We start from the raw sequence: 27,721 nt of genomic DNA, 5'->3' as shown, positions 1-27,721 counted from the left end.
TTGACATATTTACTACAGTATATACTGCAAGTTATGTTACCCTTTCAACGGTGCACTTCGATACTATTTGACAATCATGCAGTTGATTATACATCAGATTATTTTCTTTATCACTGAAGTAGAGATGAAAGGAAATGACTGAGAATGAACAAAGGTCCCTGGGCAGATTTGAACTGGAGTTTGTTTTGCACTTGACCCTGAAACTAGAGTTGTGCTCTCAGTGGATTATTGGCACGGTTATTTTGCTATTCTGTTAGATATTAGTACCTGGTACTTATTTTCGTACCTGCTCTGGCGAGGTTCCAAGTGAGCTAAGCCGATACTATGCATGATGTCGTCAGACTGCTGTCCTTTGTCAGAGTGTGCCGTCGCTGGAAGAGGCATGAGCACGTCCGACACAAGAATTGAACTGAACAATGCTGAAGTATAGATCAATTAGAAATACTTAAAATTCCTGAAAACATGCGTTAATCTCCAACATTTAGCACGTTTATGTAAATCTCAATATTTAACAGTCTGGTGTATTTAGTAACAGCACTGCTGAAAGCCTGCAATTATGAGCGGTGAGCTGCATCCCAAACCCTGCCGCTGTATTTCAGTTAAGTCACTGTGTCAGACAGTTTGTTCTCTGGTCATGCAGGAAGTTCTGAACGATTCTGTGAACAAATCTTTTTTAATTAACTTGTTCTAATGATTCAGTTACACTGAAAACAACTGCTTCACAAGTCACTAGTTTGTGTGTTTCGTGTGTAAAACAGTCACGGCAGTTTCATGCAGCCGTGCAGTGATGACTCCGCCCATGTTGAAGAGGTACTATATTGTAATGGAAAAGCAACCAAACCGTGTAGAGCCGTTCCGTGCTGAGGTGAGCTGGGACCATGTAGTGGAAAAACGGCATAAGTGAGCCAGTCTTGGCCAGGTGCAGATGCAGCTTAAATGATTGCTTTGAGGTTGTATTCTTTTATCTGTACACACATTAGCTGTGAAGATTTTAAAGGTGTTCAATAAAAAGTTATGAAGTGTATTTTGTCAGATTGAATACATGAATTGTCACGGTTATCCTGACCTTTTCAATTTCTAAATCTGAGCTGTCCGTCTTTGATTCCAAGCAAAGATGTCTGCCAAATTTGAAGAAATTCCCTGAAGGAGGTTTCACATTCATGAGACAGACGGACAACATGAAAACATAATTCTTCCACCTACACGTTTTACTCCTGCAGTGGCAAAAAAATTGTACTTTGAAATAAATAACTTTAATTTGGCAAAATAATTGGTTAATATTATTTGCTCTTCCTGTACTATAACTCATGATTCTTACCATCTGTTAGAAAGTCTGCAACGCATGTGGATGCTCTACGGGACGGAGCGGAGTGTAGTGTGTATATACATACATACATTTAAAGTTTGAAATATTACTTATACTTATCTGTACACATTCAACTATCCTTTAGTGTCAACTGATTATCCGTTGACATGATACTGGATTTCTGTTGATTATGAGTAGAGATTCAACCTAGTGCCTAAAAAATCCTGAACAGAACATTGGAGAGAAAATGTTTTCAACCTTTACTCTGTAATTATTTACTCCACCATTGTAATGTTTTTCACATGTTCTCAGCCACTGTTTTCTAACCACGTGTGAAGAGAAGAATCTGTGCATTTGCTTTACACAACCTTTAAAAGAAGGCAGGACCGACTGATTAAAAAACTGTGGCTGTCGGGTTTATTGCGTTCCTTGCCTACAGCGGAGAAAGGTTAAACACATTAATAAGAATACTCCCTCTGCATATGGTAAGCAGTTGACATGAGTTATTGTTTTCTCTTATGAAATAGAAATACATACTTTGATCATAAATTTGACCAGACTATGGATGAACCATTTCTTTATTTACAACCCATTGCATGAAATGAACAGAACTATCATTAATGTAACACCTGTGCTAAAACATTTTAAAATGATTGCTGCGCAAAGGACCTTATGTGATGATGTCACTGAAGACTGACATTCAATCTGTTGAATTCCTCTTCATGTCCTCATAGTCATCACTAAATAAAGCTGTCATTTCTAACAAACACAACTAATCATCATCTATCATCAAGGTACTGTGCTGAGTCCAAACGCAAGCCTGACCCAGGGCTATACTGTTATATCATGATGGAAACGCAGCACATAAAGCACTGTTCCTTTACAGACAACAACTTCCCATGTTTTGGGGGTGGAGCTTTGAGAAGAGGACTGACTGGAGGTGTTTGGATGTATGTCTTGCATTGTTTAGCAATCAAGTGTAGCCTGCTGTCGATAGCTTTTTTGCCTATACACACACACACTCAGTTTTAAACGGAATACAACTCGCTCAATGATTGTGGGTTTTAATTAATTGTCTCCTATATTTTCTCAGCTCACTGTTTTTGTTAAAGCATTGTGCTCTGTATAATTGTTAATGGCAAACATACTGTATGGCCATCCCATAAGCTACTATCACTGCTGGATCAAAACATCATGATGCAGGAGCAAAGACTTTCCACTGAGAAAATGATGAGCCTCTCTGTGCTTTACCTGTGCACTCTTTCACTGTGAAGCCCACAAGACGAGCAGACACTTATGTGCTGTGAGGAGCAGTGGGACTGGGGACTGTGGTTGTCACTGCTGGGCAGTTTGGCAGCTGCCAGCAGAACAGCAGTGCCAGAAAGTTTTGATCTTTCTATCCACAACTGCAACCTGCTCACCAACTTGAGCAGCCGTGTGTAGCTGTTGTTTAATCAAATATATATATAGCCATTGAAGTTAAATCCTTCCTTTTTATCAGTTGTTACTCATGCAAGATTTGTAACCTTCATTTTTTTTCGTTTAAAAACCTTGTAGCTCTCACTTACTTTCACTTCAAAAAACAAAATATTTCTACAATATTCACTTTCTTTTCAGTGATGGAAGTAAGTTAATTTTACCCACAGTAAAGCCATGACATGACTACTAGTTTAAACCTCTTCTTGGTCAGGTGAAGTCTGCTTTGTAAAGGATCCCTATATTTTTGCACATTTGCCAGGTAAGAACTTTGAAACCTGCAAAGGCAATAACATGGAGATTTACTCTCTGGAATCTGGTTGTGTTTTCCTCTCACTAAATGAACAGATTGATCTGCATCGTGTTCACTGTCCCTTCCTCTCTCTTTCTTCCAGTTTGGTCGGACCGAGGTGATCGATAACACGTTGAATCCAGACTTTGTAAGGAAGTTTGTCCTTGATTACTTCTTCGAGGAGAAACAGAACCTCCGCTTTGATGTGTAAGTGGGAACATTTCCAGCATATCACGCACTCAATATGAATAATTCTGTACTGACACTGCTTTTATTCAAACATTGGCTCACTCACATATTATTTGGAGAGATGACATGAGAGCTCGTGTCTGACTCTGGATCTAACTAGGGAGCTGTCAGGAAAAGTTCCAGAGAATACCTGGAGCAGTTGCAGACATTTGTGTAATACATATCTCTGTGCAAGTGAGGATGAACGGTACAGTTGCTGTTGTTTATTCACATGTCTGTACATTTCCCAGTTTCTGTTCAAGCACTCACTGTACAGTGAGTCACAAATGAGACTGCAGGTAGACAAATGCAGAAAGGAGGGAAAACTTCAGCCTCACCCACCTCCTTATTTCCACACAGGAGATCGATGCCCTCATAGGGAGTTCAAAGAAGACGCTCAGTATGTGGTCAGGTAGAGGAAGAGGCCAAAGAGACAATCACTATGTGGTCGTTATCTGTTAAAATCAAAAACACAAGGCAGTGGCATTGATTAAACCAATCCCAATCTTCAATCCATACCTACAGGAGCTGCAGTCTGAACGCATCTGTCAATTAGGAAGCCTCTCAATGATTGAAAGTATAAAGCAAAGATCGTTAACTTGGATGTCAAATTTATAGTTATCACCTGGTAACTAAGCTTATAAAAAATACCCAGGATATCTTTATCTACTCTGTCCGTAAAACACTGTCTAACTCCAAGTCTTCAGAATAATGATGGAGCTGTTTCTTGATCTACTAAAAATATTTACTTTCTGTCACTTCAGATAAAAATCATCATTTCTTAATTGCAGTCTGTTCTAACCCTAACCCTAAGAAAGAGGAAAAAGAAGAAGAAATGTAGTGGTTAGCACCAGACCCGGGTTTGGCAACCTGGTTGGAACCAGGGCCTTTCTGTATGGATTTTGCATGTTCTCCTCGTGTGTGCGTGGGTTTTCTCCGGTTTCTCTGATTTCCTGACTATAGTCTAGGGTGTACCCCGCCTTCTGCCCTATGTAAATTGAGATTGGCACAGCACCCCTGTGACCCTCATGTGGAGGATAAAATGGGAGAAGATGGATGGATGAAAAAGAAGAAGCTGAAAATGAGACATAGAGATATCAGAAAATCAAGTCCAACTTTTTTTCCATTCCACACAGTGCTGAGTTTGAAGCTCTTCTCCCCTGGGACAACAGACGCCCAGCTTAGTGTGGAGTCTTAATCTCCTGACAAAATAAATCATTAATGCTAAATTATTAAGTAGTGCAAAATATAACACACACACACACACACAGAAAATTGCATAACACACACTATCCCTCCCTTCAATGCTGTTCATCACTGGTTTATAGACTCTGCCTGAATCATGGTCCTTTACACATGACAGCAAATCTATTAGCAATTGTTGAGGAACTCTGAATTACTAAGAAGGAAAGAATTAGATAATGCAATCTAATTTACTGCACTGCAGCTTTATGCACATTTCCCAACAAACATTTGTCCTATATAAGTATAAAGCTGACTGATGAATATTCACAGGACGGCACATGTGTTAAGTATGTAAAAAAAAGAAAAAAAAGAAAATGTAATTATTATTTTCCATGAGAAAACATCTAAAGATGTCTAAATCAAAGATTACCTTATGCACTCTTTTCGCCTTTTTCACCCCTGACCAGTTTGCATGTGAAACAGTTATTCAAGAACACACTTTTATGTGTATTAACATTCACATAGTGATTCTGGCCTGTGATTAACCTGTAGTTTCACTGTTAGCATTAATATTCAAAGTATACATGAGCCAACTGACAAATGTTAATACTATGTGTAAAATAGTTAACTTTCATCATAAATGAGATACTGTATTAAAATAAAACAAACCCTCTGGCAATCCTGGATTAACTGAGGAATACATGTGTAGTATTGTCAAGGGATTAATATAAATAGAACAAACACTTATTACAACAGTTCAACTTTATAATTACTATTCAGTTCAGTTCAAATCAAACGACTGTATTAGTCCCATAGGGGCAATTGCTTAAAAGCAGCATTGTGAAGACAAAACACACGTCCACATTTTGGGTGATTTTGTAAGCAAATAAATGTTCACCATATAGGCCTTCAGTTTAGCCTTTATACGATGGGTAGATATTTAGCAGGAGATGCTGTTTAATGTTGAATTTAAAAGTATTGTTTTTTACTCTGTAGTGTGGCAATAATATTAATTAAAGCTTCTTAGCAGAGCCTTTGTGACTCCCTTAAGGAATTCTCAGCAATTACCAAAACACTGTTGGTGCATCCTCATGACATTTGTACAAGAAGAACTCTCAAGAAGGGTATTGTTTCGTGGCAGAGTTCTTCACAGATCTAAAACCTTTTTACATACAGTACATACTGTAAAACATCCTGTGACCTGAAGTGTTTGAATTCTACCCTCATTGTGGCGCTTGTGAGAAGATGGAAAATCTTCAGCGTTGTGATGTGTAGGACGTAAAGTTTGTGTTAACATTACAACACTTCAGTACTTTCTGATATTCGGAAACTTTGTGTAGAAAAGATATGGCGACACATTTTGATGTATTTACAAGAATTTATTTTTATCATATGATTGTTTGCATTATTTCCACAGAATACAAACGCATTTGATGTGAGTTGCATTCCAGTTGATATTTTACAGTTTGCTTTCATGCGCCTCCTTTTGTGATGCCATTGTTGTGCGAGATCAGACAGCTGCTTCTTTTTGAGTTTGCGAGTAAGAACTTGGAGCAGCATTCTGTTTTATTCTAAGTGGGTCAGATATTTCTCAACTCCAGTTTGTCTGAAATGTGGCTTTAAAATATTCTTCTTGGTCAAAAATATGCTAATGAAATATCGCTTTTTTCTTTTAACTGATCTCTCCTTTGTTGTAGACACAGCCTCACATCACACTGGGTGAACAAAACGGGTGTTTAGCCAGTTTACAGCGTGGCCCAGTTACGGATTGTGCTTGGCCCCAGGAGGAAACTGTGGTCCTCCTGATGTGGAGCTGTGAGAGGGGGGATTCCAATAAAAGTGAACAGTCCAGTGCAGAAAATGAATTATTAATATATCCCACCTACCCGTGTTATTTTTAGCTCACTCAATCACAATAGATAAATGTGAAGCTGTACAGTGGGGTCCAAAAGTCTTTCGCTACTTTCCCATTCCCTTGAATAAGTATTTTGTCTGGAAGAGAAGAGAGGAAAAAGATGGATCTTTTAAACTGTCACAACAAAGGCAGCTCATCATGTGACACATTGGCACCGTAGTCTTTGTTAGGTGTCACTCAAGTGGATGGAAACATTTGTTGGGGGCTATTTTCAGCAGTGGATTACTACACAACAGGAGGACAGTGTATGGAGTGATGGAGTAAAAATACATAACAGTGCATACAGACCATAATAGAGCATCAGGCTTTGGACATTGCTGTTTTTGCTGTGTCCATTGTTTATTGACAATAGGTGGTTACTGCTATATTTCACAGACCGTGTCAGTTTTATATATTGCTGGGCAGACTCTTCCTGTAATCCACGTTAGCAGTATTATTATTTGCAGTCTATATATGGAAGTTAGATGGTATTATGTAATTCTGGTACTTAATTTGGTGTTGTGGTCAAAAAACTGTTTTGCTCTGTCGACTAACTCTAACTATTGCGCTACTGACATCATATTATGAAACTAAAGGAGCAACTTTTACTAATTATTTGCTTCTCAACCCGGTCGCCAGGATCACATGTTGCCAGTTGTATTGTTCTTCAATGTGTGAGCTCAACCACCAAAATGTTGCATATCAACATAATAGTGATTTAACTGCCTGTGGCATGTTTGTCAAAAGTGAGGAAATAAAGGGTAACCATTTCCTGGTCATGACTGTGGTTAGCACTGGATACAGTGAGTAACCTATAATTAGGTTTAGACACAAAAAGCAGTTAGTGGTGGCAGTGTGCGCTGGACAGGATCTGGGGAGATACATATGTTCCTGCATATTTCAGACTGGACTAAAAACTCTGAACACAGTTAACAGTAAGGACGCTGTCCAATGCTGTATAAGTGTGGTCTTGTAAAACACTCACCAGTCTAGTCCAGTCCAGTGGAGAGCTGAACACACAGCTGCCCTTAAAGAGCATAAATCTATAGCCACTAGTGCTAATTAAATCACTCTGAGAGAGGAGGTGTTGCAATCATTGGTTATTGTAGACAAATGTAATTGGTGTTCTACAATTTGTCTCTGCAGCCTAAAGGAATGAATGAGACATTAATGTACCATGCAATGTTGTGCAATTGGGTTTTGTATGTGCACTGCAGTCGTGAATGAAAAAGGCCTCAGTCGTGATGCAAGATGAATTTGTAAATCACATCATAACCACCTTCCCATTCTGAAAAATGAATCAATGTACATCTGTCTTTACAGTCCAGAAACCTGCCAATTTGCAAAGTGTACATTGCTTGCTTAAACATCCTTGCTTAAAAATAGATGAAATATTAATGCTTTTAATTGTCCTGGATTATTTTAAAGGTTATTAGTAGCTTCCAACAAGCCGTACAAAGGTCACACCAATGTGTCTCAAAAACTTCACAACTGCTGTAAATATAAACTAACCTAAGTAGAATTCCCATATGTGCTCAGAGATATAGATATTAAACAGAAGAAACAATAGAAAGCGCTGCTTTCTATCATTTGCTATCTTTGACTGATTTCAGACAAATGGACAAAGATGTAAGAGGTGAATTTTATATATTATATATTTATATTTTATATATATTTTTTACAACCACAGCACCGCCCAACAGGAATTGTCCTGATTGGCCACTCCGGGCCTGACGAGTGGTAGGGTGACTTTCAGCTTGTCAGTATGACATGTTTTGATGTTGACATAATATTGTAGACCGAAACAACCATGTCGAGAGTCGAGACCCATTCAGTGTCTCTCTACCATTCATTAACCTTTAGATATTTAATTCTTTAAGCTGACAGAGCAAACATTTACTTCTCATCAGTACAAAAAGGCACTGATCTACATTCTGCAATCATGTTTTTCTGGCCTTTTATCTTTTTTTTTCGGGGTAAAATCCTGGAATAGGAACTGTGGAGCATGCGCAGAGCACTTAGGCAAGTTTGGACGAAATTATTTGGTGGTGATAGTCTAACTAACTAACCAACCAACCATTTTAAAAGTGTAGTTTTAGTCGTACTGATACAATTATACAGTTTTTTTGTCCCCCCCCCAACGTCTTTAAAATGATGATTTGCAGAGCCGGCATCCAGGGAGCCTGAAACTTTGCATAACAACAATATGATTCTACTGCACTAATCACCACCATGGGGAATATATGATTCAGCTGAAATTACCTTGCTGCATATCTTGCACGGCATAAAGCTTTTAGTGCATATTTCTAAATGCCATGAATAAATGGTTATGCAAGTTTTTAATAAACCAGGTTCTCCAAAGGCTCTGCTTCAGAGGATGGCACATTCTAAATCTCCCTGCACAGATTGTGTGAATCTCAGTCCCCGGGCACACTATCCCAAAAACATTGAAACCATCCCTCAAGTAAAGCAAATACAAACACTTATAAAAAGAAAAACCCAAAACTTTGTTTGCACCTCTGCACTCAAATCTCATTTTGTCATTGCTCTTAGGCTCGTCCTTCTGTGCAGTAATTTCCTTTTATCAGGGTGTTCAATGGGACTTTGCTTGGGAAGGAGACATTTAGAAGCAAGCGTGGGGGGTGAAAGAGGCATTGAAAACTGGTAGTGATTGTGGATGGAGATGTAGTGTGATGAAAGTAAGTGCAGCAAGTAATGGAGTGACTGTTGTGAATGGTGGAGAGCACAGTTTTTTAGTCAGAATACAGTGCCACATTCGGTAGTATATTTAGATGGTGACTCTTATGTTACCTCTCAATCAGTTCCATTAGTCTGCGCCGGCTTTACCTCCCTCTTCAAAATCCTATAACCCAACAATGTGTATATACAAATTCTGTTAGAAATGAAACCAAGAAAGCAGCAGGAAACCGAAGCAATTCTATTAGGCACTGCAGCTATATTCACTTTCCAAATAACTTCATTTATAACTTCTAAATGAACTTTAGTAGAAGAGTAAATTCAGAAACTAGCATGCCCAGATTTTCTCCATACAGGACCCATCATGCTACGTTGTTGTGACAAAATAAAATAACAATATATTCATACACAAATCCTGTAGAAACCTGTCTGGGTAAGATTATGTGTTGTATTCATTTTGTATCACGCAGATAGTATTAGTCAAAAACTCAGCCCATGTAAGTCTGCCTGTAATTACATGTCAAATCACAAAACTCTCACACTTGGCCTACAGAAATACAGCATAGATGTCTCACTGAATGTCTGTCCGGCTTTCACCTGCACATAGTTTGTGCTTCATTGATTATGTGCTGTCTCCCATCCTGCAGAAAAAACAGAGGCACTTTACTTATTTTCTTAAGTGTTAAGTGTCTGATATTCCCCTCCTGTTTTTGACAAATTGAAGAGCTAAACTCGAGCCTGAGATTGTTGTGTGCGTAATATGTGGTAGACTGATGGGGCATATTTATTATATCTACATGTCTGTATGCATTGAGTTATGGTCATGTGATTGGCTATTTTTTAACTAACAATTGAACAGGTATATCTAATAAAGTCAATGTGCATACTGTATGTGTATGCGCCCCTTTATGAGTTTATTTGTATGTTTAAGTTTTTCTTTTGTATCTTTTTCTTTTTTTATCACATAATTTGCATTATTTGTTTGTTTGTGCTCCTGACTCTCAAAACTACACGTTAAAAAGTATAAATTACGATGATTAGTTAAGCGTTATTTTCAGCATCTCATACACTTGTTGGTGCACTGCAATGGTGTGTTTTCTTAAGTGTTTTATTTTTAATTGCAGGTACAACGTGGATACGAGAAGCTCCAACCTTTCAAAACATGTAAGCAGTTTTTGACAGAGCCCATTATTGATGGACATGGTACAGCATATGGCGGACTGACACTAATAAGAAGCAGTTAAAAAAGCATGAGGAGTTAAAAATATTACAAAATATACACACACACAAAAACAAAAGCCTGCTGTGAATTCAACAACTGAAAAAAGAAAATTAAACTTAAAATGTATTTGCCATAGCATCTCATAAAACGATTTAAGATGCATGTAAAGAAAATGCAGAAATTCTCTGCTTCACACAGTGCATGTTAGAAAGTAGTGGCTCAAGTCAATTTTATTCATATAGCCCAACCTCACAAATACAATTTGCAGCCTGTTGGGCACCCTTGATCCTTAGACCCTCACATCTAGTGAGGAACAACTCTACAAAAACCTGAGGAAGAGCCACAGAGGAGGGATCCCTCTGTCAGGACGGACATACTGTACATGCAGTAGGTGTAGGAATTATGGAGTAAAGATTGAGAACTGTTTCTCTTTATTCTTGTGGTCATGATTTTTAAGGCTTGTCAAAAAATATAGCTCGATAAAGCACAGGAGCCATTGTGAGCATAACTCCTCCTCAAACACTGAAAGGATATAAAAACACTCACCGCGCTTCATCAGCGCTTTAACCGCCACTGCACCTGCTCCCACACGACTGCCTTTTGTTTTGCCAGCCAGCTGAGATGTCTTTGTCCCTAAAATGTGTCTTCCCGGGATGCACAAAAGAGAAGCTCTGCCACTTCATTTGAACATTTCTATAGATTGGAGAACAGCAGAAGAATGGGAAGAAGAGCAGACTCCTGCTGTGAGGCTGTGATGTATGTTTGGCTCCTCCAGTTGACCTTGGTGACCCCAGTGTTTCAGAGCAGAGAAAATTGATAAATTTCACATGATATGAGACCTAAGTTCAAACATTTTTTAGTTATTCAAATTTGTCAAGGTGGTTAGCAGCACATTTTTCTGAGGGCTGACAAAATCATTGCTTTGCTGGACTTTAAATGCAACTCCTTTCACTCTGATTTAATCCCTTTATTAAACATTTCAGGTCTGGGATGTGTTTTGCCTTTGCACCACACATCACATCATGTCACTGTGCTTCAGCAACTTTAATATGACATTTCAGGCTTGAATTCATAATCCTGCTAATTACTTGTATCACATTTGTGCCAACAGGGACTGACTTACCTGTCAGGAGTTTGCAAACTTTTCAGCCCCTGAGCCCCAAAATAACTTGGTTGGGATCATCCGTTATGCCAAACACATGACAATGATTCATGTGTTGCACTAAATTGACTTGCTGCAAATTATAATGTCAGTCAGTCTGTCAGAAACACCTCAAGGGTAATGACAATTTTTCTTTTTACTTTAATTTAATCACTACCATTTGTATGGTTTTGTAACAAATTAGGCCAACATATAATATTTCTAATTCTAATATCTCAGGTTAGACCAAGGGGATTTGCTGGATTTTAGGTGGCTTCGATTATTGACTTTTTCTTAGCATACATGAACATGTTACAATATATGGGTAAAATTGTAATTGCTGATACAAAAAACCCAACATATTGCCTATTGTTTATTCTGGGATCATAAAAGCCTCTTTAATTTAATTTAATCATTTCGATTATATAAGAACAGATAGTTTTTAAAAGCACATATATATCCATCCTACCGAAGATGATTATAGTAACATTTCAAAATAAAACCTTTATGTAAAATGAGTCATCCTATTTTTTTTAATGTGAATATGGCCGGGCATTTATCTGCCAGTTTCACATGAAATAAAAAATAATGTCAACATTTTCATCATCTCTTTCCAGCTTTCCCTCTAACTTGTGTCTGCCTCTTTCTTCCTGCATCCCTGCCTGGATGAGCAGAAGGTAGGTCTCCATTTATTTCATTACTCCTTGTCTGGTCTTGGCCCAAGTCTTAAAGCACTGTGTGAAACATACAGCTGGTTCACTTATGCGGTGTCTCTTTCTGCTGCTGCTTACGTGATTGGAAAGGAAAGTAATGAATAACAAACATTTGGGCTGGATTTGGAGAAGATCTCATCTGTGAGACCAAGATTGTCGTCTCAAAAGCCCATAACATAATCAGACATCCTCCTCCCTCTCACCTGCTTCCTTGCATCACAGCATTTTAATGACAGTTTTTGTAGATGATAATCAATTTTTTGAGTGACATTTCTTTGTTGTTGCTCAAATTAATCTCCTAACTTATGTACTGTATGCATACACAACATACAGTTTTTTTTCTAGTGACATGAGTGTTAAGTAGGTGAAAGAGTCAAATGGTTTAAAACCTGCTGCACAAAATCCACTGTCAAGAACATTGATATATGGCTTCAAAGCCACAATACAGTATCACACCATGAAATATTGTGATATTTTAGTGTTTCAATATTATACACCCCTATAATAGAATAGAGATCATTTAGGTTATTATTTTTAATTGTCTGCTTAAAGAAATCATGCCTGTTATAATCATAGGATCACTCAATGAAAGTATTGAACACATGGCAGTTATGGTATTGCTGCTGCTGCTTCTTCTTCCTCCTCTTCCTCTATTCTTCCTACCTCTCCTCCCCTTCTCTGATGTTGGACCAGTGTTTTCCTGTGCCAGGTTTCTGCCTCCCACCATTACCCCACTCTGCTTTGTGATTGGCAGGAGTTGTCACTGATTCAAGGACGTATGAACTAGATTTTAAGCTAACTTCAGTGTCGGTTCAAATTAGCCCGTCTAAAATCGAGCTAGTCGTAGTCAGACTAGTGTCGACCTGGATAATGTGATTCACAGTGGTGTAAGTATTGGTGATGCAACCGGTGCAGCTGTACCTGACGGCGTCTGGGCCCATGAAGGAAGAAAAAAGATATACAGCTGTCCAGAAATGTGCTCCGGCCGCTGTCCGTGGTGCTCAAAGGCTGGTTTGCAGGATGAGTGTGTGGCCACTCACCTGTAGCCCACATGGTGACAATAGCAGTTCTCTCGAGTGGCTGTGCGTGTGCTTTTGTGTTTAGGGCGGGGCTGGGGGACACGAAAAAAAAAATTAGCAGCAGGGCCTATCATCATCATGTTACACGACAGGCGATTCATAGTGGGATTACTCCTGCATGTATACGCTTACGTCAGACTGGAGTCGGACGTGGTGTTCCGCACCTGCATCAGAATTTCCTCCCCGGTCTTCGACCCTGTAGTAGGAGACAACATATAAACTGCAGTACTTTTAAAGGAGTATAAAAACAATTTACGTTGATAACCACATATGAGGCTTCAGGATGGTCTGCATCATTTGTCTTCAATGTTTTTTTCTGGATTTAGTCAGTCCATGCAGGCGTTAGGTCAGATATGCTCTGATCCACTGACTTGAGTTCTACAGGCCAAGCCAGAGCACAGCACCATTCCACATGACCATTCATTCACATGTGAACGACACCAAGCTGCTACACACACACACCTCTACAAACATTAGCTGTGGATTACTTGATAATCATCTGATTATGCAGGAGACATATGATTACCAGGCTCATTAATAATACATTTCCTGACCTCCTGTCGAGGTTAAAGTTAGTTCTATTATATTATATTATTATATTATCACAGAAGATACAGCACACCAAATGTCACCATCTGCTGTCACTTAAAAAAAAAAAAAAAAAAAAACATTTTTACTATGATGAGTGTAATATATAACCTGTTTAGCTGCTGCTTTTTTAGTGCAATGCATTGTGGGGTTTCTGGGGAAAATGCCATACCTTTGTTTGTTTGAGCTGTTGTCATTATACTTTACTGTGATTAGCCACACCGTCTAGTTTTCTGTATATTTCTGTATATTCCATCTCACCTAGCCTTTTTACACTAATATACTCCTGCTATGTATATAATTAAACACATAATTTTCATGTATGTGTGAAACATGTCTTAGTTAATGATAACTGATGAGGTGGTGCATGTGTGCAACCTGCTGCATTAAGTAGTATTGATTGTGAACTGGTCTCCTCTCCTTTGTGAAGGACTTCCTGGGTCAGACCTTCTGCACGTTGGGGGAGATCATCGGCTCAACTGGCAGCAGAATGGAAAGGACGCTCTCGTAAGTACAGTGTACATCTGATGTTAGAAGCAAAGGTTTCCCCTGAAGTTTCTTATCGCTGACATCTTAAAAACATGTTTGCAGCATTTTCATAGTGTAAACTGAAGTTAATGTAAAGTTCAACCACATTTCAAGACACAGTTTACAGTTCCCTGTTTCAATCTGACACTGTGGTATCACATAGTTTCATTTGTCAGGACTGAGTGTGGGGTGTGAGCTTGTATGTCCTGATTTTCCATGTGAGCTGTCACACCAGAGTCTTTGAAGTGTTTGCACCTGCTTGCATCTGCCCTGTTTGTTTGTTTTCAAGTCTTCCTGTGTCAGAAATATTAAGATGTTGGCTTCTCAGATGTGCACACCCCAGTTTCTGTATCCTACCTACTCTTCTCTCACCATGTCAACTGTGTGTTTTACATTAGAAATATTAGGTTAATATGACACTCTTTATATTCTAGTTGTTATAAAGTGCTTCACTAAGAGAAATGTCAATATCAAAGGCACCTCATGAAATATAAACTTCATTTAAACATTCACAGGACACTCAATGTACAGTATGTACCTAATATGTCCGGTGGGGTTTTCTGCTGCTGTAGCCCATCTGCTTCAAGGTTTGACATGTTATGGTCTTTTGCATATGGTTTGTAACAATTTCTTTTATTTGAATTACTGTTGCTTTTATAACATTTTGAACCAGTTTAGTCATTCTCCTCTGACTTCTGGCAACAACAAGGCATTTTCACCCAGAGAACTGCTGCTCACCGGTTATTTTCTGTAAATTCTAGAGATGGTTGAGTGCGGAAATCCCAGTAGATTACCAGTTTCTGAAACCCTTTTTCCCATTCTGATGCTCAAGTTAAACTTAAGCAGGTCATCTTGACCACGTCTACATCCATTAATGCAATGAGTTGCTGGTGGCTGATTAGATATTTACATCTATGATGCAGTGCAGAATTTATGTCACCCTCTGTGGGCCTCTGACTAATTACCAAAACACTGCTGTTTCTCTTTCTCTCCCCCACCATCATCATTCTCTCACATGCACACACACACACACACACCGAAAGCTCTTACATTCTGCAGTGCAAGACATTGGATCTTATGGTCTACTGCACTTTGGTTAATTGTCCAGATTGCTGCATCCAGGAGACTTGGAGCTGCCTGGTGAAGGGAACAGCAGCAGCTGTGATACCGGCATGTGGTCAGGCATTGTTTTGCGTTGTGTTGGAGGAGCATGCATCATTGACATTGATATTCTGTCTTGCCTCCTCAGTCGTGACGTAAAATGCCTCACTGTGTGCAGTGGGAGTGGGAAAGTTGTGGGAGACACAAAACCCAACTACTGACATTGCTTTGAATGAAGCAGACATATGTTTATATTTAAAAGTTACTCACTACAGTTTTAACAAGTAGTTCAATTGGTGTAATACAATGGCCCATAAGCATAATAAAAATACAACTGAAATAAAACATCACATTTTTGAACATAAAATAACATTTTAAATTATTTTAAAGGGATCTTTGGCTTACTCTTGTCATTATGATGTTAAAACAGTTTGGACTGTGCAGTGGTGATGGTAGCACAACAATATCCATGTTGATATTGGTTCTATACTTGCTTTAACTATATTGTTCTCTTGTTACCAGTTTTCATGGAAAATGACTTTGTTTTACAACACTTTTTTTTCTCCCATTACTTCTTTCTAAAGCATTAATGTTACTGAAGCTAGGTTATTCCGTGATTCCAGTGGCTTTTCAGGATAACATTGTGAACGTGTAGTCATCACAATTTCCTCAGGAGCTGGTGTTGTATAACAAGCACACCTGCATGAAAAAACACCCAAACAAGTCGCATTTGCATCAGAATCATTTGTCCATGTCACACTACATACTTTTTTGTTCACAAAAAAAACATGATTTTGTTCAAAAATATAAGATTTTATTTTGGTACAAATCATGAATAAATAAATAATAATAAATACTAAATAGGATGCATGAAACTGAGGAGAAGTGAACAATATGTAGTAAAGGTTGTGGTAATATTACTGTACCAGTACCGGTAAGAATTGAAAACTGCCTCACCTCCTGGAAATATCATCCAATGCTCATGAAGTTCTGAGTGTCAGACATCGACCTTTGATCAATCTATCACCTGGACTGACAAAATGACACGTTCTCTTCCCACCTCGGAGAGAGCAGAGGAACATGTGGTATGTTTGCCAGAGGCAGAGGAGAGAACCAAGCTTCTTCTTTATGTGTTTTAAAGGCCCGGGGGGCTTCTACGTGTTCTGCCTTTAATTACTAATACACTGTCAGCGTGATGGGCTGAGCAGTAACATACGATTTTGGCATTTTTGTGTCTTGTCTGAAGGCTGATCAAGTCATTTTTAAAAACACAAGATGAAAGTTATTTGACAGCTCTTCTTTTTTTTTTTGGGACCAAAGGGGAATTAAATCTTCTCGTCATGCTTGATGTGTCCAAGCTATTACAATAATTGATGATTGAAAACCATTCATTAAAATGAAATGCATAAACAGCCCTGACAGTTTGTGTAAAAAAAACCCTCCTCTACAGAGTCATAAAGCAAACACTTAATGATTGGCCACTTATAAATTATCTTCCGCTCCTTCATCTTCAGTCTGCAAAGTGCATCTTATTAGATGACTCCAACCTGCATGGAAGTCTCGTGTCGGATACACACAGCTGCAATGTTACATCAAATCTTTTTGGTGTAGCCCCATGCAGAGCGTCTTAAAAACTGCCCCAAAAACATCACTGGTTGTCCCTCATGCTCTCTGGAAGACACACAGTGTCTCAGCAGAGCAGGGGAAATTGCTGCTGTCCCCTCACTCAGAGGAAAGCACCTGTTTAACCTCATGCCCTCTGGCAGGAGCAGTGTTGCCACATGGGAAATACAGAAATATCCGACATTGACTGTATTTTGACAAACGCTATCGTACACACTGAAACAACTTGCTAAAGTGCCAGGATGCTACATTTAATAGCAAAACTGCGCCTCACTGTGCACTATAACACAGTGGTTTCATCATTTGAATAGAAGGCAACTGGGGCTACAGTCTATGCATCACACAGCCTTTTAAGGGAAGGATGTAACTCAGAGTCATGAAACGGCAACTGAGTAAAAACAGCCTACAACAGGGGTGTCAAACGTATGGCCCGCGGGCGAGAACTGGCTGACCAGAAGGTCCAATCCGGCCCACAAGATGAATTTGTGTAAACTTAATCTCCAGAAACAGAGCAGGAACGTTAACGCTTGAAGATACAATTATTTAGTTGTACATAGAGTATTTCCTGATTTGTCCCCTGGGCTTGCATTTTTATTAGCTCCCACTTTAGATTCAGGAATACTACATAGATGTGTAGTAAAATAATTTATGGATCTTGACATGTTCTAATCACACTAGAATTTTTAGTTCCAGATATCTGAGATACTAAATGTTTTGTACCTTTGTAGGTCACTGTGATCTGTAAGTTGTAATGCACATGGAAATGATAACTTAAGCATAACATTATCAGGTTTTTCACAATACGTTTTATGAAAAGACTAATTAAATTCAAAACATTGGAGTTCTTATTCATGCTATTATTTTACTCTTCCGGTTTACTTGAGATCAGACTGGTCTGTATGTGGCACCTGACTTACAATGAGTTTGACGCGCCTGTGTTACATGATTATTCACACAACTCCTAAAGTATACACATTAAGGTGATTAACACCTACTGCAAACACAAAGAAAATAATGCCATACTACAAAATAATTACAGTGCTTAAAAGTGCTGAATTGAATTTGATCTCTGGCTCAGTAAGGATGAGCTAGAAGAACTCAACGGACAACTGCTGCTCCAAACTGTATACTGTATGTCTAATTGTATATATTTCTTTTTAAAATCCCTTTTAGTAATAGTTTTATTTATTCTATTTCATTCTTATTTTACTGTATTTATACTGCTTACTGCTGCACTGGCAATAGAAGCACAGCAATTCTATTGTATACCTGATGTGCAATGACAATAAAGCTTCTATTCTATTAAATGAATCTGAATAAAACAAACATGGCAGTGGTATTATGGCTCCGTGCAATTTTAATTAACATTGCAGCTGCAAGGATAGAAACTATTCAGCCACTAGCTGATTGCAGGAGTGTATCCTCTCTATATGTTATATATAACCTTATCTTTATCTTATCTCAAGCATAAAATCATGCCTGAGAGGATGTGAAAAAAAACAACTGTGGAGTAAAGGAATATGGAGTAAAGAAAAAAACAGTGTCTCTCCAGTTTTGTACTAAAAAATGGTTTTATGAAGCATAATAACTCCCCCTTTAAACACTACCCGTTCACTTTGTACTTATTTATTGATTGATTGTTTATTTAACAGGGACAATAACATTGCAACAAAATGGAAAATGTAATGTATGCAAGACGTCTCCAGCTCTAGCTAATTTGCAGTCTTTGTTCCTGGTCGGGATTTTGCATGAATAAAAAATGAATACAAAAAACAATTCAATGAGTACAATAAAACAGAGGTAAACGATAAGTGACGGTGTTTTCATGTGTGATATATATTACAATATGGACATTAATGTTTAATCTCTGCTGCTGCTTTAGCCAAATGTTTAATGTTCACACCAAACATCTTCAGTTCTGTATGGCATTTAATTTCCTGTGGTGGAGAATTCCTTCAGTGTGTTCATTTCACTGAGAGGAATCATTGTCTGGATAATTATATATTACAGATTTTTACATTTAAAAAAAAAATCTCCCTGGACATGATGCAGTTCACTTCTTTATTTTCTTGATTTGTGAGACACCACCCATCTTGAAATAAAAACCTGTAATGATGTGTTTTATGATGTCATCATGGTTTCATTTATACCATATAATGACAAATATAAGATCATCCAAATGCCTTTTAACTTACGTCTATAGTCCTGTAAGATGGAGAAATGTGTTTTCTGACATTTTTTCCAGACCATATTTTTTGTTGACCTTGACTTTGACTGATGAGCTCCAGACAGGAATCCTCTTGAGATCTGCTCCTGAGTCAAAACTTCTTTGTACATGTTTCCAGTAAACTTCTTATCCTTTCACAATGTCACCAGGACTCACCTGAGGAGGATGCAAAATAACCTGATGCTTTGAGAGTTCTGCCTCATGAGGCTTAGTCATGAAATCCTCATAATCATTCATATTTAACAAAGCTGAAATTGACCGTCAGTCTTCACATTCATTAACAATAACCAACCTTTTGCAGAAAAGACACACACTGGAAACTTAAAACTGCTTAAATCTAATCAGAAACGCACAAAGAAAGTTAAAAAGTGATGAGATCATTTAAAATGAGTAAATAGTCATATATTTGTCGGGACAGTTCAAAGTCATTGCTGTCCAAACCCAAATCAATCCCCATGCCACAAAATCTAATGTGTTTACTTTTGAGGAGATCAACTTCCTGAGCCAAATATATTCTGTCCCCACAGCGATGAAATCAACATTAATCATTCATGCATCAGTGTGAGTAATTGCAAATTGCTCAAACCTTGATTTGTATTCCCCCGAGCTTTTGATGATGGATCGTTCTGACACATCAATATCTTTAATATCGCTCAGTATCAGAATGTTGGCTTTTTGATGTTCTTTAAAAATGATGTTTTTATTCAACTACACACTGCTGCAGGAAGTACATTTTGTTGTGGTTACATTTGAAGAAAAATATTGTTATTAGTTCCATGAAGGACATAAAGTTTTTGGCCGCATTTGTCTGTCTGTGAGCAGCATTGCTTGAAAAATAAAGGGTGGATTTTTATGACAATATCTGGGGTTGGAGGTGATAAAACGAACAAACAAAAACAGATTCGGTTTTGGAGTTGATATGAAAAATGAGCAGCCTTGGCAGAGGTTTGTGCTCTGATTGCTTTCTTTCTCTAATAGATTTTTGATCTGCTGAGAAACAAGTAATGACGGTAGTTAGGGGAAAGGTATTGGGGTATTGGTTTTTAGAAATATAAATAAAGTAACGTACAGATACATGAATTTTGTACTTAAAGTGTAAATAAACCCCTACGCCACTTTTTTCAAGTGAAAGCCAGTGTATATGTGTGTCTTGTCTCGTTATTTGTTGATCTGCTGGCAACCGTTGTGTTGAAGCGCTACAGGCTGTGTTATTGGGTGGGTGGGAGTCGGTTGTGCAACAGACCAAAAACCAAAACATAAACAGAATGTTCAGCCTGCAAATTGAAATTGTAAATATACTGGCTGTACCATTGTCATCGGTGAAGCCAGTATTTCAATGTTACGCGTTTTCTTAATCTCTGATTACATACAATGTAATTTTATGACTTAATCTAATACATTATGTTATTTTATAACAGATCATGGACCAGGCTTTTAATCTAAAGCATGCCCTAAAACCACCAACTATTAAAGGAGCAGTGAGCAGCACTTTTCTGCGCCTGGAGAGCAATTGGGATGGGCACTTGACCTGTGCTGAGATTTGAACCGGTGACTCTTTGGTTACAAGCCCAGTTCCTTTCCACTTGGTCCTGCCCGTTTCACCCTTTTTACGTATTGCGAAATATGTAAAATAACATAATACAGAATCTTAATGTTGCAGGTTTGGCGTCTGGTTTGGTTCTCTGCTGTTGTAGCCAATTTGATGTCAAAGATCTCTTCTCCCTTCCCTTCCTATAATGTTTTCCTCTTTATATTTGAGATGGTTGTTCCCCTAAATCCCACTAGATTAGCAGTTTCTGATATACTCCCACCATCAACAACCATGCCACTCATTCCAAGTCATTGAAATCTGCTTTTTTCTCTTTTGTGATGCCCTGGTTGAATTTTATCAGGTTGTTTTGATATTTATGTTAATAAGGGTTGAACAGGTGAACCTAATAGAGCGGCCGTTGAGGGTTTATTTGCAGGGTACCAAGGATAATTTGTAAGGGGGCATGAGATTGATCAGATTATATAGGTACATACTGACAGCGGTGATATTCCAGGGTATCACAAAGAGAAGGATACCCTCGGTATTACCCAATGAGTTTTATGGCTCAAAGTGCATGTGCACACACACACATACGCACATAAATTAAAAAGAAAAGAAAACTATTGATCCCCTTTGATGTGCACACAGGTTCCCAAGGCAACCAAAAGCACAAAGTGTACTTCATACTGTGCTGCTGAAAGATCCGCTGAGGTGAACTGTTTTCCTATACAAGCTGCACTGTTCTCCTGCACTTAAGACGACATCAGAGTCATGGCGAGGATCTATTTTCAGATGCTAGGTGGGGAGAGGAAGAGAGCTGTGTGGCATTTAGCACATGGAGGACAGGATTAGGAGGGAAACCCTCCTCGAGCATCAAGTCACAATGCAACCTGTTTCTTTGAGGCAGCTTAAGTGCTTGTGGGCTGAAAGAAAATGTCTACATTGGCAATTATCCACCTACTAACCTAAAGTGAATCACCTCTGTTGCTTTGGTAATTTACAAATTAAGTTGTGCTTGTGGTTGCTGTGACGCTTGACACTTGACTACGTCTGTGTTCACAATGCAAACTGCAGGTACATGTATTTTCACGCTGCACCGTTAATTGCATGTGATCAAATCAGAGTTATGTGTCCAGGCGTTTACCAACGTTTTTGTTACCAATGTTAGTGTACTCACATCTGATGTGCGGCCTTTACACATGGATGCAGGAAAATGCATCTCTCAAGTTATGGTGCAGAACTCCTCAACCCACGTCCAAATCAGGTTCAAATCAGGTTTCAAAATCGAAAAAAAATCGGATTCAGATTCTCTCCTGAAAGTTTGTTCATTTATGCAGTCAAATCTTATTTAAAACGCCTGCCCATGGGGCCTTATGGAGCCAGTGTTGTTGTAAGGTTCATTTAAAATCCCAGACAGAACTCCCTGGTTCTCAACTTTCAACCTCTTTTGTTCCATCACAGCAATCTCTCAATGCATTGAAAAGCAGTGAAGCAACAATAGGAAAATAAATCAATGCAGTTGCATCATGTCACTTTCTTCCTGCACACTCTCTTCATCTGTTTAAATAACTCGAGGACCATGTACAGGTCACGGTGGCTACCTGCTCATTGCATACACACAATAATTAAATGTCCTCCAGAGGACAGAGTCACGTTCCCAAAATAAATTATATCCCAGCAAACATCAATTTACAGGAGGAACAAGCTGTCGCAGTGCCTTATTGAGATGTATGAGCTGGAGCTGACTTGTATCGGAGGAGGAAGAAGGTGATAGTACGAACCCCCCCCCACACACACACACACACAAAACCTCCTTCTATAACATCAACCCAGTCACAATGATCATTTCATTTATAGTACTGCATACCATACGTGGTAGCTCATATTTCGGAATAATAAAAAAGGAGGAAATGAGGGTGACGTTAAACATTTCCTGTGAACATGGTTCAGTTTAAGCTCAATAAGCACTGGGTTAGTGCTAGAAATAGATAATGGTTTCTCCACTGTGATGCCCTCATAACACAACAACAAAACTACTTCTCCTTCGAGTCGGAATTTTGCTTCAAATTGTGAACTACAAAACCGTAAACTGCATTTGTACCGAATGTGCATTTCTCTGGGAGACCAGACTGGTCTTCTAACATACTGAATGTTTTTCATGTCAGAAAAAAAATGTAATTTGTAAATTCTCTATTTCCATGACCATTCTCATTGTTCAGAACAGATAAATATATGTAATTTACACAGTGGATAAAAGCACCGCTAGACTGAAACTAGTCAGAAAACAGCCCAAAGTCTGTGTTAGGTAAGTTTACAAGCTGCTTTGTCCTTGTTCCTTACCTCAGCAGACTCAGATTTGCAGAGCAGCATTCAGGCAGCTCTTAAATTCCTGTAATTACATCCCACACTGTTAGTGGCTCTTAGCCCTGAGAAGATTAAGATTCAGATGAAAAATGTGGCGGTGGCTTCTCTGGGCCCCTCCAGTGTTTTCCACGTCTCATCACTAACCGTAGCTTTTAACCCTATTAATGAAACTGTACCCTCTCTCTGCAATTAGGAGCTGACCTTGGATATATCATTACGGGTGAATCTTTAATTTCTCTGCTGCTCGGTGACAAATCTGAAGTGAAATCACTGCAGAGCTAGAGCTTAATCTCTGGATAAAAGACCTCAGTAGTTGTGGTAATGTTGAATGCAATGCAGCATAAATGTACCGCTGACTCCTAATGCTGCGTGTGTTTGGTGTATGTACTAATTTTTTAATGATGTTCATGAATAATAACAACGCAGAAAGAAAGAAAGAAAGTGGATAAAAAAAGTTATAGGTGAGAGGACGAGCAGAAAAGGCAAGAATATTGTGAACTTTGAGAAGCTCAGCCATGTCATTATTTCTTCACTTTCACATCAGAAAGGACTCTTTCTATGTCTAGTTCTATGTGGAATATTGGTTCTCTTAGGGAAACAGTCCACATTCACACTAGCATTAAGCAGAATCTAAGCTGAAATCCACTCCCCTACATTATCGCTGCCAGGTGTTGCTCTATGCATAACATGAGCAGAGGTAAACATGGCAGTGGCAACAGGACAGATTGCATTGAGCCTCTGTAAGCTTTCCTTCTGTTAAATCAGTAAATTGCCACCAAACATTTCGCCTCTTCTGCAGACCATTGCATGTTGTTCATTTCCGTTGTCATTTTCACCGGTGTGTTGTCCTTCCTTCCTTCCTCTCGCTTAATGTGCATTGACACACCCACTGATGATGTAATGGCTCGCAAGGGAAAAATCAAGAATCTGGTTCAGACAGGAACCAACTTAACAGGTTTCAGGTTCATAATTTGATACGAGAACTGGAACTGTGCTGTAGGTGTCCCCTAATCACAACCACAACAACCTCTGACATTTGTGGAGTTGTGCAACTACAGATTATTGTTATTAGACGAATGTGGTATTTACTTTATTCAATTAAATCAGGTGAGGGTCATGCCAGCAACATCTACAGATGTTAGATGTGTTGATAGAGTTATATGTAATTGTGTGTGATAGATTTAACTCCAAAACTCACTTTTAAATGCATGAGCTTGGCAGAGGTGCATTAACTGGTGATTTACATTAAAGCCCACATAGACCGGAAGCTCCAATTAACGCTGCGTTTGTGTGTGTATCTGCGTCATTACCTCGTTTATGAAACCCTAAAGCTTCAGAACAAACAGTTCAGCCACTGCTGAGAAAATAGTGTTGTATTGTTTTCCTGGGCTCTGCGAAGCGGATCGGCACTTCCGTAGTTTGATGTCGTCATCAGAAATCCTCACCACTCCTCTCACCACCGTAGCGCCTCCCGGTGCGGGCACTAGTCCGGGCACATCCGGTTGCGTACATTCAACCGCAGAAGAAGAAGAACAACTCTCGTTGTAGCTGCTGAGATGCAGAGCATCCACCGTGCCAGAGGGGGAGCTGTGTATCTGAGAGCTGGCCTATCTATTACGTCACTTCCAGGTACCTGGCCAATCACAGGACAGTAGGAAAGCTCTCGTTGGCTGGCCAATCACAACACAGTCCTGGTTCTGGGGGTGTGGTTTTGGTCTGAAACAGCGCGGCTGACGAGAGCGTCAGTGAGGAGATATTTTGATCGGCTCGTTTGCAGCGATTAGGAGGATTTTAACCATGAAAACAAGTTAATATATGTAAGTAGACCTCCATAACTAACATATATGTGTGATACAAGCGTTCTATGTCGCCTTTAAACAAAATGTGATTAAAGCTGATGGAAAAGTATTTTTTTCACATTAATGATGTTTCTATCTCTATGTTAATCTCAGTACCTGTGCATGTCATCAAGTACTCTGTAGATAGCACATGATGATGTATATGCTGCACAATTGCTCAGCGTTATTTGTTTTGCCTCTGCCACAACAAGCAAAAGTTATGTACTGGCTCATTAGTTTTTCAGACATGCCCCGGCACTACAGAAAAAATCATTGATGGACATCAGGGATTAGGGATTCATCATTAGCCCACTGCCGGGCTAATCATTTGGCATAGGAGGTCAGTGGCTTGAAATATGTGGCTTGATGTCTGGTCACAGCACTTAACTCTTCAAAAGCTTTAGTCAATAGAAATTGCTCAACCCAAAGTTACTCTGTAAAATCTCACTGGACTCCAGCAATACTCTCAAATGTTTTTCCACTACATGGTTCTGGCACGACTCGAATTGCCTTGGCACGGCACGGCTCGACTCTATGCGGTTTGGTTGGTTTTTCCAATTACAATAATAGTACCTCCTCAACGTGGGCGGAGTCATCACAGCACGGCTGCATGAAACTGCCGTGACTTTGTTTTATACACGACACACACAAACTAGTCTTGTGAAGCAGTTGTTTTCAGTGTAACTGAATCATTAGAATCAGTTAATTAAAACAAGATTAGTTTAGTAGTTCCTGCATGACTGTATAGCACAGACTCTATCTGAACTGAAATACAGCGGCAGGGTTTGTGATGCAGCTCGCGATCCCAGGCTTTCAGCGGTGCTGTCGCTGAATACACCAGACTCCTCTGATAAATATAATATAATAATATATATATATATTGTGCAAAGAATAATTAAAACTGAAACAGATTGCATTTGTGTGACTAGCTTATTCATTTTTTATGTTGACATTATTGCATTTCTAATTTTCTAACTTTTTTGCATGACAGACAGAGCATGAGCAGACTTCCTGGCTCTTTGAATGCTTAAACAATAAACATCATTTCCACAGTGGGGTATTTGAACTTCGTCCAAAAAGATAATTAGGTAGCGATGCCAAAGCATGCCACCCACCTTCTCCCTGTCACCACCTTACTGGCAGAGAATATTGATCCGATTTAACTGACAGTCTCCTCTCTGACAGACGGGAGGGATCTTGAGAGTTTGGAAAGCAGGCTTACGAGCTCAGGCTATTTATAGTGCCATTAACCTGCAGGTGGTCGGCACTTTTTTATTTAGGCTCATGTAATGACTGACTGGGTGCACTTCAGCTGATTATCCTCCTATTATCTTATTATTTCTGTATCCCTGTTGCTCCAGGATTAGTTTTGTTTGTTGTGCTTGCTACTCTTCTGGATGGGAGCATCATTTTTTTTCCTTGACTGTAGCTGTCAGTTTCCAGACAATAGCAGCATAGTTAGCTTTGAATCTTAACTTATCAACAGAAGGACTTTTGTGAAGTCTCTTCACATTGTGTTTCAAAGACAATCCATTCATGGAGATAAATAATGACCAGAAAAAAGTTCATTTTACCAACCATCATTTCCAGTAACCACTGGAAAGTTTCTGGAGGCCCAGTTACGTATTCCCTGAGTCATTCTTGGAAGAGTGTAAAATAATTTTATGTGTATCATATTTAATTGACCACAATATTAGGACACATGTTAAACTGGAAACAACTGCACAGTTTTTCCACAACTTTACATTTTATTTACAGCTTTTCAACGTACAATTCTGTTTATATTGTGGAAACTTTAGTGCAAGTTTATTTTCTCCTAGACCAGTCTTTTTCGGTTCATGCAGAATTGAAAAATCCTCTTTAATATAGTAATTTAATTTAGGAACAGATAGTGTAGTTTGTACTGATAGAAGGCACAATAGAAAAAGTAAGAGTTAATCCCAAATGTGAAGCAAACTGTATCTATTTCTTCCAGACCATCCTCACAGAGTGCTGGTGCAGCAGTGCAGACGGCCAAGCAGACTGAAGCAAAGAAAAAAAAATCCATCACACTTACACTGAAATGTCTTAATAACTTTTAGATGGATTGCCGTGGGATTTTCTGCAGATATTGAATTTCCCTAGTGAACAAATCCTTCTGAATTTGGTGGCACCAGCAGTTTTTACTTATTAAGTGAAACATCTACTGTATGGTGGGTCACACGGTGGAGTAGTGGACTATATGTGATCTACTGGACCAAACCAGCTATCGATCCCACTAGTGTCCACTCATGTATGACATGCTATGTCTATTTTCATATAAAGGTGAACATGATTTAATAATTTGACATAATTTGCTCTTGAAGAAAGCTAGAAAAAAAAAAGTGATTGAGACTAACCTCCAAAATACACTGGTTGTGGAACGGTTGTGTTGTGTCACCGATGCGCATCCATTCTAGTTGTTTTTTAAACCTCTAACCTGTACAATTAAGGTGCTATAACATAAAAAGCTGAATCTACCACACTCAGCACAAAGCAACACCAAGGGAGATGAAATATTTATTGTTGTAAGTTTCAGACTGACTCAGACTTAAATTAGTTGTATTCTGTCACATTGTTGCTTCATTGCTGTCTAAAAGCTAATGGAAAGTGACCGACCTGCAAAACTTGGCCTGAAAGCAGTGGTGAAGTATACAATATCTTAAGCCC

At 38.8% G+C, this 27,721-nt stretch overlaps 1 protein-coding gene across 2 annotated transcripts in view; it reads left to right on the top strand.

Annotated features, from left to right (window-relative positions):
- Positions 1-27,721, top strand: part of LOC131461452 (copine-9-like) — a 100,899-nt gene that overhangs the window by 23,483 nt on the left and 49,695 nt on the right. The window contains exons 4-6 of one of the 2 annotated variants that reach the window (XM_058632720.1): positions 3,178-3,281; positions 10,203-10,242; positions 14,249-14,328. In XM_058632720.1, the coding sequence (XP_058488703.1) occupies positions 3,178-3,281; positions 10,203-10,242; positions 14,249-14,328 (224 nt within the window). Of the gene's footprint in view, positions 1-3,177; positions 3,282-10,202; positions 10,243-12,059; positions 12,119-14,248; positions 14,329-27,721 lie in introns of those variants that run through there. The other variant, XM_058632721.1, reaches the window with a different exon arrangement.

Source organism: Solea solea, chromosome 6 (assembly GCF_958295425.1).
Source record: "Solea solea chromosome 6, fSolSol10.1, whole genome shotgun sequence".
Classification (NCBI taxonomy): Eukaryota; Metazoa; Chordata; class Actinopteri; order Pleuronectiformes; family Soleidae; genus Solea; species Solea solea.
The sequence above is the reverse complement of the archived record's forward strand: the minus strand, read 5'-3'. Positions and strand labels throughout refer to the sequence as shown.